General features: G+C 32.8%; 1 protein-coding gene and 1 non-coding gene across 3 annotated transcripts in view; one reads left to right on the forward strand and one right to left on the reverse strand.

Annotated features, from left to right (window-relative positions):
• NCAM2 (neural cell adhesion molecule 2) overlaps nt 1-15,108 on the reverse strand; it is a 503,824-nt gene that overhangs the window by 151,855 nt on the left and 336,861 nt on the right. For both annotated transcript variants that reach the window (XM_025995672.2, XM_025995673.2), the window contains exons 7-8: nt 6,616-6,776; nt 5,849-5,994 (exon numbers count right to left, since the gene is read on the reverse strand). In XM_025995672.2, coding sequence (XP_025851457.1) covers nt 5,849-5,994; nt 6,616-6,776 — 307 coding nt within the window. The remainder of the gene's footprint in view (nt 1-5,848; nt 5,995-6,615; nt 6,777-15,108) is intronic.
• On the forward strand, nt 4,024-4,125 carry LOC112917743 (U6 spliceosomal RNA). Its single transcript, XR_003234525.1, has one exon. It is a non-coding gene; the product is annotated as a U6 spliceosomal RNA (small nuclear RNA).

Raw genomic sequence — 15,108 nt, forward strand, 5'->3', positions numbered from 1 at the left:
TTCTGTATCTTAAGAGTATAATATAAGTGGCATGTGTAAGATGTCATCTCCCAGACAATATTTTAAGCACTTTATAATTATTATATAAAACATTCTACTCATATAGATGGGGTTGCATGCTGTCATGTTTACCATTTTGTAAGAATTCTAAAAGTAAAAATCACTCCCTGTAGATCTTTTTACTTCCATTTACTCTTAAAATAACAAGTAACGATACTGCTTTAAAAAATGTTTAAAAGACATCAGGCTTATCAGATGACTATGAAACCATATTTTGAAAACTTATGGACCAGGCACTGTTAAGTCATCTTGCTTTGTGGAGTGTGACATTTTTTTCTTCCTATTTTAATGACCTGTCTAGTCTTTATTACAATGCATAAAGGTTTATTTAGAATCAATATTTATTGCTATGTAATGTGGGAGATTTACATGGGTCCAAAAAAATGAATCACTTCCTACAGAGGAAAATTTGGGGGTTTAGGAGAAGACAGATCTGAGAGAGCAGAAAGAAATCTGTGATATTTGATGTCTCTTAAGAAGAAACACCAGCCTTTCTTTAGCATAAAAACCTATTCTCATCCAAGCCAGGAAGTTTGAGCCTCATCTGTGCTCCCTTGCAGGGATGGAGATTGACATCAAACATACAGTAAGATGAATACTCGAATTCAGATTGTCAACTTCCAAACGGAATGTGATATATAGTTACAAAATCTGGAATTGATATTGCTAGATATGATTTTATCGTAAATTTCTATATACAGTTATGTCATAGAAGCACAATCTATAAAAACTATAACACTATTCTCCTGTTTTTGTGTTATTCATACGGGACATATGACCATGCTCAATTTTTTTAACTGGTTTCCTTTGTGACAGCAGTCATTAACAGGGAATTAATATGATCATTTTCTGATGCATAAAATATCAGAAGACTGGATACCCCCAAGGACAAGAAAAAAAAAACATTTTTAAGATATTCAATTTGTGTCTAGCATATAGTTATGTGGAAACATAACATCTTCATCTCCAGAAACTTTTTCCAGGGACATTTCATTATTATCCTGATTTGGAACTGCAAAAACTGAGGTCAGATAGAAGAAGTAATATAGTGAATGACACACCAAAGTGACAAAATTAGGATTAAACTTTGACTTGTGTGACATTTTGCATGACATCCCATACTAATTCATCAAAACCTATAATCTTACATATACTAATGTTTACTGAGTAATAAGAATTATAAGAAGGAATGATTTAAAGAAACAGGTTCAAAATAGATGATAAGAATTAATGCCAGGGACTATGTCAAAACACTCTAGAAATATAATCTTACATAATCCATAGATCAATTCTGTGAAAGAAGCATGGTTTTATTTTAAAAATAAAGTTTTTAATATAAAATTAGATTGCTTGGTTTGTATATTACAAAACAATTTATAAGTTTTAATTCATGGTTGTTTTATATTCCATAAAGATAGCTTTCGTTGTGTCTTAAACTTTATATATATATATATATATATATATTTATTTAAATATTATTAAAATTATGTGTATAATATCTATTAAATGAAAGGGCTAGGGATTTATGATTTTGAAAACAAATGTATCTTACGATGACTCCAAAATAATATGCCAATATTAAGCTGTCACTTTAATGAATTTCTGGATAACACCAGTAAATCAATATTTTTTATGGAAAGTCATAAATAATACTTAAGTTGCACTAAAGTAAAGTGCCTAGAAATTTTTCAATACATGGGTAATTAAAAGTTAGTTAAAACTGAATTTTTTAATAATAAAATGAACAATGAATTGTTTTTCTGAAATAATATTAAAATATTTTTAAAGCTCCTTTTCTTACATATTACACATATGTTTGAAATTAAAAGGATTCTGTATTTAAGGACCATATTTTTTGTTATCATTTCTGAAGGATGCTTTATTATGCACAGATCTTTTATGGTATCTAAATATGCCTCATTCAGTCTTCAGCAAAACTACAGATATGGAAAACAACTACATGTAAGCCCATTTGAGGTGCCTCGTCCACTTAGCCAAGCTTCCCCAAATTCCCGATCCACAAAATCATAAGCAAAAGAAAAAGGTTGTTTTGTGCCACTATATTTTGAGGTCATTTAGCATGCAGTAAGAATACCAGAAGTTAAATTGCAACAATGCATATACAGTGCTTTTTAAGATGTTATTAACATAAAGTTTGTCAGGCAGTGCACATTTCTCATGGACTCCTAACATTTATTCCATAGGAAGGGAGTTCTGCTAACATATGTACTGGACTTTCCAATTCCTTAATTACTCTCCTCCATGAGAACTAGGCAGATGTTTTATTGGTAAATATGGGGACATCATACTGAATATGCTTTTCCGAGATATTCTCTTTGTATTTTCAGAATGGACACAGGTTCTCCCTTGCTCTCAGCCATGGGGGTAACCTTAGCAGTGACACCTAGTCTGCCACAGTGGAAGGCTACAAGGTTTAATGCTATTCAGGACTGTGCTGTGTAAGTCTATCTAATGCTCTAGTTTGGTATAAGACATTCACTTACCTGCAGATTTAAGCCCCATGACATTTAATCCCCATTTATTTCTTTTGTCTTAGCTGGTGATTAAGAATTAGGCAAGGAAAGTGGATACTATTGATTGACATCACATACTTTGAAAATCTACATTGATGAACATATTTGCTAAATGCATTGTCATATTTCTGGGCGAAGCTATAAGTTTGAGCCATATCGCACTGATGTTGTTTCACTGTCTATGACCTAAATAATTAGCAGTTTCATTAAACTTTGATAGTGTATGCATGATGGGAAGTTTTGTTTTGTTTTGTTCAGTATTTCCCAAGCCCCTATCAGCTGCCAAGTAATCTGTTAAGAGCATATTTCTGTTGACAGGATTAGTTGTTAAATATCATTTGACTTAGAGAATTGTTTTCCAGAGTATGGCCTGAATTCAATCCATATGATACCAACCTTATAAGTTTATTAAATATGTACTTCTTGGTCCTGTGTTAGCATTATCAAATCAACCCTGGGAAATGGGATTCTAGAGAGTGCATTATAACAGGCTCTCCAAATGATTCTTGTTGAAAATATAATCTCATGCTTTCCATGACAAGAGATAGGACCTGAATATACTATGTGATACTGTTTAATCAATTAGGCACCAGACTTTATGGAGTCTATTAACAACTAGAATTTGTTCCAAAACAGAAATAAGATAAAGTATGCTTTGAAAATTATGTAATATGGCAAAGTAATATAACAAAGAAAAAATACAGTTTATTGAATATTTACAAAATATAAAGAGTTTGGTATACTCCTCATTTCTTGTTCTTTAAGGGAAGTATTACTATCCACATTTTAAAGATGAAGAAACTCATATTAATAATAGAGTTCAAATAATCTTGTCAAATGGCAGGGGTGAGATTCAAATGAGATATGTCTTATTTCAAAGCTTAGGTCAAACATTCAGTTTTTGAATTTTGCCTGCTGAAGAAGCTAGTAATGCTAGGAGAAAGGAGGCTTTCTCGGCTTTCCACGCCGAAAATAAGATATGAATCTTAAAATAACTTTGGAGAAATGTCAAGATAGAAAGTGAATAACCTATATTTCTTATATACTGGATAAAAGAAAAACTATTTGGAAAAACAAAAAGAAAAAACATTTGGAAAAACCAAAGAGTATATGGGTTCTAGAATTGTGGTAACAAATAACCTCCCCACCCCACCAAGAAAAGATGAGTTATTTAATAGAGAAAGTTTTGTTCAAACAAAACCTGTTGATTATTGTTCATACCTACTAGAGAAGAAATTTCTGTATGTTTTGGGTGGTTTGGGGTTTATAGTGTAGAAAAAAATATCATGGCCTGCTAGTTACTTGATAACTTCATGATTAAAAAAACTGAACATAATGTGTCTCTCATTTTTGGTATACACATAAGGAAACATATATTAAATGAAGAGTGAACACTATCTTTAAGATGAGAACTTTTATTTGCTGGCTTGTTCTCTTTGGCAGCACATATACTAAAATAGGAAAGATATAGAGATTAGCATGGCCCCTGTGTAAGGATGACATGCAAATTCATCAAGTACTCCATATTTTTAAATAACTTTACATCAAATTATCCATCAATAAACAGCTACTAATGAAAAAAAAGATGAGAACTTTTAGAAATTTTACAGCGGACAAGACAATAATGGAAGCATGAGGTAGGAATATGGACGTATAATTGATAAGGGCTTATAGACATGACAATCATTATTCTTGAGTGATCTAGTCTAAAGAGATGTACTGAATTGACAAACAATTACCTACAGTTCTATATATCTATTTTTTATATATAATTTAAAATAGTTTTATGGAGGGATGCCTGGGTGGCTCAGTGGTTGAGTGCCTGCCTTTGGCTCAGGGCATGATCCTGGAGTGCCAGGATCGAGTCCCACATCAGGCTCCTTGTGAGGAGCCTGCTTCTCTCTCTCCCTATGTCTCTGTCTCTCTCTCTGTGTCTCTCATGAATAAATACATAAAATCTTAGAAAAAATTAAATAGTTTTATGGAAATATACCTTTCAGATTTGGCAACTATGCCTTAATAATATCTGTGATTCTCTAACAAGAAAATGGTAAGGCAAACTATATGGTTTCTCTGGATTGCCAGAAGATATTTTATAAATTTGATTTTCAATTTGTATATATAAAATACGAATACCAAAATAACATAACTATTACCAAAAAGGATTAACTCTTAAAAATGCCATTATGAGGAGGAAATGAGGCAAAGAAGTGTGATATATAGATATATATGAATACATGTCATGTATATCATATATACGTATGATACATACATATGTACATATCACATATGTAAATACAATTCTTGCAAAGAATAAATAGTAAATAGGCAGGGAGGTAGCTGTTTTGTCAATTTATGGAGTTATCATATTGTTAAAAACTACATGATGAATTGGAGGGATAGAGAATGTCTGTTAGATAAATTGGTTTCAAATTTTTCTGCTATTAATGTTGGTAAGTCAAAGGTATTTATATTGTAGAAATCACTGTCCGTCACAGATCTGATTTAAAAAAATGAAAAGTTTAAAAGGGGTTCTCCTTAATATTAAGAAAAGAGATCTGTAATATTAATCTTATCCTTTTTACATGTGTAAAATGTCAGCTCATCATATCACGAATTCAATATCTTTTCCTTTCTGTTTCACTTTTGTCTATACTTTGGAGTTTTATATGAATAATGAAAAATAACAATAATAAAAAATCTATTAACTAATTTGTTAGAAATTTTAATGCATTCTCAGAACAGGTTGCCTATTTACAGGGGAATGGCAATTGCCAAATGCTGTATTTGTTGTGTTTGGGCTTATGTCTCTTTATTAGATACTAAATTACATGAAAGCCAAAACCAATCTCCCACTGTGTAACAACAATTCTAAAGAGTAAAGAGTTAATAATGAAGCAGAATCTGGTGAATTTGAATGATTTTCATTTTCACAGCATGAAGTGGGTGAGCTAAAATTGTAATAACACAATTTATAGATTCAATATATGCTAAAAGTCCATGTAAGCAAACAACAATATTAGCAACCTAAGATTTTTGTGGCTTAATGAAAACATCTTCAAATATCACACTTTCACTTTTTTTCTCCTCTACTTAGTTTTAGGCTGACTATGGTAGTTACCTTTTTAAAAATTAAACCATTTCTTGCATTCCTACAAGTTACTTAAGTTGGAGTCCACCATGAGATTTAATAATACACAAAACTCTGAAAATACAATGGCATTGAAAATCATTATATACTGAGTTCTTATTACCTTATCGCCTTCAGAAAATGTGATGCCATCTACTGCTCTCTTCCAAGTGATTTCTGGAATAGGCTCCCCTTCTGCTTCACATATAAGAGTGACTTGACCATTCTCATAGGTAGTCTCATTTTTAAGCTGTATTATGTGAGGCTGTACTGTAAAGAATACATACGTTACTCAATCTGTCTGGAAGGGAAATACTTCCATTTAAGTCCATATTAGTATAGTATAGAATTTTTAAGTTTGTAGTGTTACAGCAGCATGCTTTGCTTGAAAGAGATGCCAAGAGACTTGCAAGGTACAGGAGAAAAAGCTTTAGAAAATAATTCTCATTGATTATCATAAAAATAATTTGAAGTGGCTTAGAAACAAACATGCAAATTATAATTCCTTTTGAAATTTTGCAATTTAAAAGACCTCTAGATATTTTTTCCTCTCTTAAACTACAAAATAAAAAATTTCCTCTTTTAAAGTCATATGGTACCTATGTTGAGGAGTATATATGTGTTTATGTGTGACACTTGCATATTCAGTGATTATCTCTTAAATTTCCATCTACTATTATGAGTTAGCCAATATTTTGCAAGAATATACATGTATCATTTCATGTAATTCTTAAAATAATTCTCTCCGGTAGCTGCAATGCTAAAATATATTTCAGATGAGAAAACACATTTAATTTTGGAAAAGTTAGTGACATATAAGTGACAGAGGAGAATTTGACTCAGACCTCCCTCTAGACACTATAATTTTAACCACTATGCTAGAATACTTACCAAAGACCTGGAGGAATGCCTGCTTTTCATCTTCTCCTGCTTTATTTGTGGCCCTGCAGACATAAGGACCCGCATCACTATTAATTATGTTCCTGACAGTGAGCTCTGTATGGCTTCCTTTCAATACGTACTTTTCATTTTCTTCAATGAACTTGCCATTCCTAAAGAAGAAAACAGAGGTTGATCTTCATAAATCTGACTTTGTAACTCAGGAGGAGATTGTATTCCATTTTTTGATCAGTAGTCGTCACCTATTTCATGGCTTTTGACAGACAAAGCTATATTCTAATCGTTAAGTACACTCTGAATAGTCCAGTGAATCTCAATTATTAGATATTCAAATTATACTTGAAAATTGCTTTGAATTTAGAGACAAGAATAACATCTGAGCTATGCTGAAATCTTAACACTGACCTTAGGCAAAAAAGCACACTGGTTCAATTTTTACTTTGCTTACTAGCAAAAAAAAATTTGTTTAATTGATCTTAACTCCCTATATACTTTTTATTTGGTAAGTCAACACATGCTTATTGACTAAGTTCCTAGGACACATTAACAGAATTTTTATGGAAACATCCATTAAAGAAGTTTCAAAGTAAATGCAATTTAAATATGTTACAAATTTATATCGCAAATAAGTACTAGCGATGATAAGAGGGTAAGATGAAACAATTATGTGCAAATGCAGCTAGAAAAATTATGTTGAATATGATGATTTAAATCATTTATGAGAAGAAACCACTTTTCTTATATATGTTCCCTCTTAGATACAAATAATTTTCAATATTTTCCAAGTTCTTTTTGAGTTGAATAGTTCACTCTCTTCCAGTTCTAGTTTTTGTTACCTATTAAAACAATGTCTTTCAAACTTTGTATAATAACTTATAGTAAGAAATACTTTAAATACACTTAAATCTTAAACTATTTCTACAATTCCCCTTCATATGTGTGAAACCTTATACTGTACATTCTCTTCCATTCTAATTTATTCTCCTCATTTCCTCTTCCTCCTCCTTTTCTTTCTCATTTAGTTTTCCCTCTATGTTTTTCTGATAATGGTATTTTGAAGAATTGAATTGATTTTAAGGTCCACTAATGTAAAACGTTAAGGATATGTCCTAAGGGATGAGATATCTATTTGCCCATACAAGTTTAAATTAAAAAAAAAAAATCCTGAAAGAATTATAACAAATATTTCCTAGAATGAAAGAGAATATTTCTTCAATACACTAAATGATCATTCCAGTGAATTCTAATTTCACTTTCCAGAAAGCATTGGCACATATCCTAATATAATACTTCTCCTTTTATGACTCATTAACATTTGTTTTTCCATTTCTATTGACATCTCTAAAGATATCACGAAATGTGCAAAAATTTCCTAAGAGCAGGGTTCAAAAGTAGAGTTTGTAAAATACTAATATGTATATATATTGCTTTGTTTTTTAAAAAATATTTTATTTATTTATTCATGAAAGACACAGAGAGAGAGAGAGAGAGGCAGAGACAGAGGCAGAGGGAGAAGCAGGCTCCATGCAGGGAGCCTGATGTGGGACTTGACCCCAGGGTTTCCAGGATCACACCCTGGGCTGAAGGCAGGCGCTAAACTGCTGATCCACCCAGGGATTCCCCTGCTTTGTATTTTTTTAAATATTTTATTCATATTTTTATTAGTCTAAATCTCATAACAACTAAAAATGATGTTTCAGCAATTTTGTCTAGAATATAATGTATAGTTTGAACTTTCACAACAACTAGTGATACAATGTATTTCTTACTCTAGCCAATAGAAATTATTAATTTGTGGAACAAGAAGAACAATAATAATAATACACTAGAGGTTTAAGCAATTTATGCCTTATAAGACACTTTCCCTATGTATTCTACTGACTTCAAAACTCACAATTAGCTCATTTGTTCATTTTCATTCCTACCCTCATTCACAGATTAGAGAACTAAATTTTTAAGTATGATTTTCCCAATCCTGAAATCACAGATGAAGATACCTAGATTTACACAGTAATATAAGCAGCAGATTAAATACATTCTAGTGTTCTTTTTGATAGAATTATTTCCCCACCTCATTTGGAATATTGTGCTAAATGTCTGAAGTACAGCAAATAAGTGAGACATGGCTACCTATCATGAAGAATTCATAAAATTGGCAGTAACAGCAGTACCAAAGGATAAGGAAAATCCCAGTAATGAATTTTTTCATATTCTTTTTTTGTGTTGGGTAGGGGCAAGGAAGGATCTCTATAGTAGGAGAGAAGGAAAAAGAATAATGGATGAAAAATTCCGGAAAGTTTCATGGGAAAAAAAATTATGACTTGGGCTCTGAAGCAGATGGGTAGATCTTAAAGAGATTTAGAGGAAATCACTATGTAAAGACTATGGTCAATTTAAAAATATCAGCAAGGGATATAACCAAAGTAATAGCTCTTTAATACCTATCTCCTAATAAGCCTGTGATATAGAATATACTTGTTATTATTTACTATCTACTTCTGAGGAATGTTATGCCTGAAAAAGACTCCCAAAGAATTCTGATTGAATTCTGTAAGACCATACTTTAAGATGCAAACCAATTCTCTAAGTATCCCTTTTCTAGGCACAAGAAAATAGGGATCAGAACTAGGGAATTAGTAGAAATTATAAGGAAGTGAGGATAATTCCACTTTAAACCATAATGGAGTAACAGGGTCCATATCTACCTTCTCATTGTAAACTGCAAACAACACTAGACATAGACTAAATAACAGTTTTCAAACACTATCAACAAGTAGCTCATGAGTGTGACCTGTAAGGACCACCACAGCCTACTATTTAAAGACTGCTCCAAGCTGTAGCTCACAGAGAGAGAACCCAAACACAAGCCAGGCAGAGTTCTCAGCTGGAGGAGGTTAAAGTAGCTAGAATTTGTGGATCAGAGAATTTAAGAAAAGACAGCTACATAAGAAAGAGGGCAGAGAGATTTGCAGTGCATCCCCAAATCATCTTTAACTAACTCCTTATAAGTGACTGCATGCCAGTAAGGCTTTCCCAGTATATGGAAGGAACCATTGAAAAAGACAAAGCACAACAATCCCAGAACCTGGAATAATTTGCATCTCAACCATCCAGAGTATAAAGACCTTCTAAAATGCAGGACATCAAGTCACCTCTTTAGAAGAAAATTGCTTCAGTAATGGAATCAGGTTAATTCAAGGCTGAAGGCTGCTCTGCATCCACTCACTAAAAGAGCCTAAAAGCAATTCTCAAAATATCAAACTTTTCCCAAGTTACTTTCTGTGTCTAACCAGAGTAAGAGAATACAAGAATATCCAGGACTCCAGAACATAAAATCCTTAGTACCTGGCACTCAACCAAAAATTACCAGGATAGTATAATAAGTGGGAGAATATGACACATAACAAGGAGAAATTCAATCAATTAAAAAGATCCAGAAATGACACAGATGATGGAGAAAAGACTGTTAAAATAACTATTCGAATATATTCTGTATGTTCAAGGAAGTTAAATACGAGTTTGTAGGAGAGGAATAGAAGAAAAAAGAAAATCCTCTATGATAGAATGTGTAATAAATATCAAGTAAATAGAGTGGTGGTTCAAGACGGTGGTATAGGAAGATCCTGACCTAAATTCCTCCCACAGACACACCATATCTTCAACTACACAGTGATCAATCTCCTTGAAAAATACTGGAAAACTAGTTAAGAGCTTCTTCACAATAAAGATAAAAGGCTACACTGAGATAGGCAAGAGAGACAGAGACATGGTCTCACCAAAATCCCTATCCTCAGCATGGCAAATCACTACTTGGAGGGATCACAAATTTATAGTTTCGAAGTGAGGAGTGAGGAGTTTATACCCCATAGCAGACACCTCAGCCCTTAGGGTATTATACTGGAGAGATGAGCACCCAAAATATCTGACTCTGTAAAGCAAAAAGGCTTACATCCCAGATATCCAAAAAGCTGTGAGAAATAGAGAGGCTGCTTTTAAAGGTCTTATGCAGACTCATTCACCCTAGGAATCTAAAAAAATATGTGGTTTGGAAAACATCTTTCCATATGCAGTGGAGATTCATTAGCATGTCCTGGAGACACAGGGGTCTGGTAGGACTTTCTCCAGGGGAGAAAATGATGGTGAGCACCATTTTTACATTCTTACCCAATCTTAATAGTATAGTAGGGCTTCCTCCATTCCCTGTGTTCTACCATAGCCCTGCTTCAACTTCTTGGCTTGTCCTGCCCATGAGCTTTGATGGCCCTACTATATTGCCAATTGGTTCCCTCCTATCCTGGGCTTCCTCTGGGTTCTCCCATAGCCTCTCTGAACCCAGGAGGCTCACTCTGCCCATATGCTCTCTCCCTGAGTCTCACTGGAGCAAGTTGCTCATTCAACTTGTGTGCGGTTCCTGATTAAGAATAAATCAGGCTATATAGGTAAGCACAAAGGTTCTAGAGATGACCAAAAACTAGGATAAGGTTGGATGAAAAGTTTTATCATCCAATCAAGGCCATTACTTCTGGAATGAGAGGTAGCTGTTCCACCCAATACAAAGAAACAAAAATACAGAGAAAAGCAAAATAAGAAAACAAGAATACATTCCAAAAGAACAAACAAGATAAAACCCCAGAAAAGAAAAAAAAAATCCTTGATGAAATGGAGATGAGTAATTTATCTGACAAAGAGTTCAAAGTAATGGTCATAAAGATGCTCACTGAATTGGGAGAAGAATGGACAAACACATTGAGAACTTCAAAGAGACAGAAAATATAAGAAAGTATCAAAGATGTCAAAGAACTAAAGAAAATAATAACTGAACTAAAAATAGAAAGTGTTTCAACCACTCCAGTTTGGACGAAGCAGAACAGAGCTGCAACCTGGAAGACAAGACAGTGGAACTGTCTTGAACAACAACAAAGAGAATTTTAAAAAGTGAAGGAAAGGGACAGAAAACTTGTTTGAAGAAATAATGGCTGACAACTTAACCAACCTAGGGAAGGAAATAGACATCCAGGTCCAGGAAGCACAGAGAGCTCCAAAAGATATGAATCCTAAGAGATCCATATTATGACACATTATAAGTAAAACGTCAAAAGTTAAAGAAAAAGAGAAAATTTAAAGGCAGCAAGACAACAACTTGGTACATAAAAAGAAGCCCCATAAAACTCTCAGATGATTTTTCAGCATAAACTCTACAGGCCAGAAGGGAATGGCATGATATATTCAAAGTGCTAAAAGAAAAACTTCCAAACAAGAATATTCTACCCAGCAAGACTACTATTAAGAATAAAGGAGAGACAGAGTTTTCTAAACAAGCAAAAGCTAAAGGGTTTCATAGCAATAGACCATCTTTGTAAGAAATGTTAAAGGTAATTCTTCAAGCTGAAAAGAAAAGGTACTAGCTAGTAACAAGAAAACATGAAAGTAAAAATCTGGAAAAGGCAAATATATGCTAAAGATAGTGGATTAACCACTTAAAAACTTACAGTGAAGGCTAGAAGATAAAGGTAGTAAAACCAACTATAACTACAATAATTTATTAAGCTATACACATAAAATATAAAGATGTAATATACAACATCAGAAACACAAAATGTGGTGGGGGGGGTGTAAAAATCTAGATTCTCTAATTTGTATTCAAAACTTATGCTTCTCTCAACTTAAAATAAACTACTATAGATACAGTCTGCTATAGGTGTGCCTGACAAAGCAAAAACCTGCATAGCAGATACAAAAAAAGACAATGGGAAATGAATCTAAACATTAGACTAAAAAAAGGTATCAAACCACAAAGGAAGAGAGCAGACAGAAGAAGAAAGGAACAACAGGGAGGAACTACAAACAATCCAGAAAACAGGGAACAAAATGGCACTAAGTACCTACCTATCAACAATTAATTTAAATGCAAAGGACCTAAATTTCTCAAATCAAAAGACATATAGTGGCTGAATGGATAAAAGAAGACCTATTGATATGTTGCCTATAAAAGACCCACTTCGCACCTAAGGGCACACAGAGATCTAAAGTGAAGGGACAGAAAAAGATATTCCATGCAAATAAGAATGAAAACAAAGCTAGCATAGCTATACTTATGCAGACAAAATGATGACTTTAAAACAAATACTATATAAAACGACAAGGAAGGGTATTATGGAATGATAAAAGGGTCATTCAAAAAAGAGGATATAACATTCATATATAATTATGCACCCAAAATAGGAACACCTAAATATATATAGCAAGTATTAACATACGTAAAGGTAGAAATTGACAGCAATGCACTAATAGCAGAGGACTTTAATATCCCCTGTACACCAATATAGTATCATCCAGACAGAAAAATCAATAAGCAAACATTGGCTTTAACGCATTAGACCAGATGGGTGTAACAGATATATACAGAACAGCCCATCAAAAAGCAGCAGCATACACATTCTTCTCAAGTGTACATGGAACATTCTCCAGGATAAATGGCATTAGGTCACAAACAAGTCTCAATAAATTTAGGAAGACTGAAATCATACTGAATATCTTTTTGACCATAGTGATATGAAACTAGAAATCAATTACAAAAAAAAAAAAGGAAAAATCCGATAGAAAAAGAAAGATATCTTGCTATTTGTGACAACACAAATGGACCTCAAAAGTACTACGCTAACTGATATAAGAGATAGAGAAAGATATATACCTTATGGTTTTACATGCATGTGGAATCTTAGAAAACAAAAGAAATGAACATACACAACAATCTCATGGATACAAAGAATGGACTGGTAGATATCAGAGAGGAAGATGGTGGGTGAAACGGGTAAAGGGAAACCACTGTCTGGTCACAGACTGTAACTAGACTTATTGTGGTGATCACTTTGTAATGTATACAAAAATCAAATTTGATGTATATCTGAAACTAATAATATTATATACCAATTTTGCTTCAAAAATAAAGTCCTTCCTCAAACTTATAGAGATAAAAAACAGGATGATGAAAAATACTCTGATAGATTTGAGAGCAGGTTAAACATTGCAAAAGAAAACTATCAATGAACTTGAAAATATGTCAATATAATTTATTGAGTTTAAAGACAAAAAAATTAGAAACAGAAAAAAGTACTCAAAGTTCTACCTGGTATCATTTTATTTCTAAACAAAGTTCTTTAATAATTTTTATAATATTGATCTGATATTGTAAATATCTAAACATAAAACAGACCTTCAAAAGACATGGAACAAAACAGAACTGAGCACAGATATAGACAATAGTTGTCAAATCAGTAAGAGTATAGAAGATGTGAAGAAAACTAATCAACTAGCTGACCTATTTGATATTTAGAGACTACTCCACACAATAGTTGAATATAAATATATACATATACACAAACACACATACATACATATGTATACACATGGATGTGTGTGTATGTATGGTCAAATGCAAATAAAATATTTAAAAATATAGATCATAAAATGAGACCCAATAAATTTAAATAAATTGATAACAATTGCAACCATGTTTTCTGATAGTTATGGAATTTAAGTTAGAAACTAATAACAGAAATACATATGAAACAAATCAACAGCATTCTAAATAACCAATGTCAAAAATAACATCACGAGAACAGATTCGAAGGGACACATGTACCCCAATGTTTATAGTAGCATAATCAATGATAGCCAAATTATGGAAAGAACTCAAATGTCCATGGACTGATGAATGGATGAAAAAGATGTGGTATATATATATATATATATATATATATATATATATATCCAACAGAATATTACTTAGCTATCAAAAACAATGAAATCTTACCTTTTGTAATAATGTGGATGGAGTTAGAGTGTATTATGTTAAGCGAAATAAGTCAGAGAAAGACAAATACCATAGGACTTCATTCATATGTGGAATTTAAGACAATAAACAAATGAATATGGGGGAAAAAAAGAAGAGAGGCAAACCATAACACAGATTCTTAACTACACAGAACAAACTGAGGGTTGCTGGAGGGCCAATGAGGGGGATGGATTAAATGGGTAATGGGGATTAGGGAGGGCACTTATTCTCATGAGCAATGGGTATTATACCAGAGTGATGAATCTCTAAAATTCTATACCTAAAATTAATATTACACCATATGTTAACTCAATGGAATTTAAATAAAATTTGAAGCAGACAAAATAACATGACCAGAAAAAAAAATTACAAATAATCAAACTAAGAGTGCCTGAGTGGCTCAGTCAGTTAAGTGTCTGCCTTTGGCTCAGATCATGATCTCAGGACCCTACGATTGAGCCCTGCATCAGGCTCTGCACCCAATGGGGAGCCTGCTTCTCTCTCTCCCTCTACCCCACCCCCAACTCACACTCAAGTCTCTCTCTCTCTAATAAATAAAATCTTTAAAAATATATTTGAACTGGACAAAAATTGTGACATATTAAAATTAGTAAGGTGCAATTAAAGTATTATTTAAAGGAGAAAAGGTA

This window comes from Vulpes vulpes, chromosome 15 (assembly GCF_048418805.1).
Source record: "Vulpes vulpes isolate BD-2025 chromosome 15, VulVul3, whole genome shotgun sequence".
Taxonomy (NCBI): Eukaryota; Metazoa; Chordata; class Mammalia; order Carnivora; family Canidae; genus Vulpes; species Vulpes vulpes.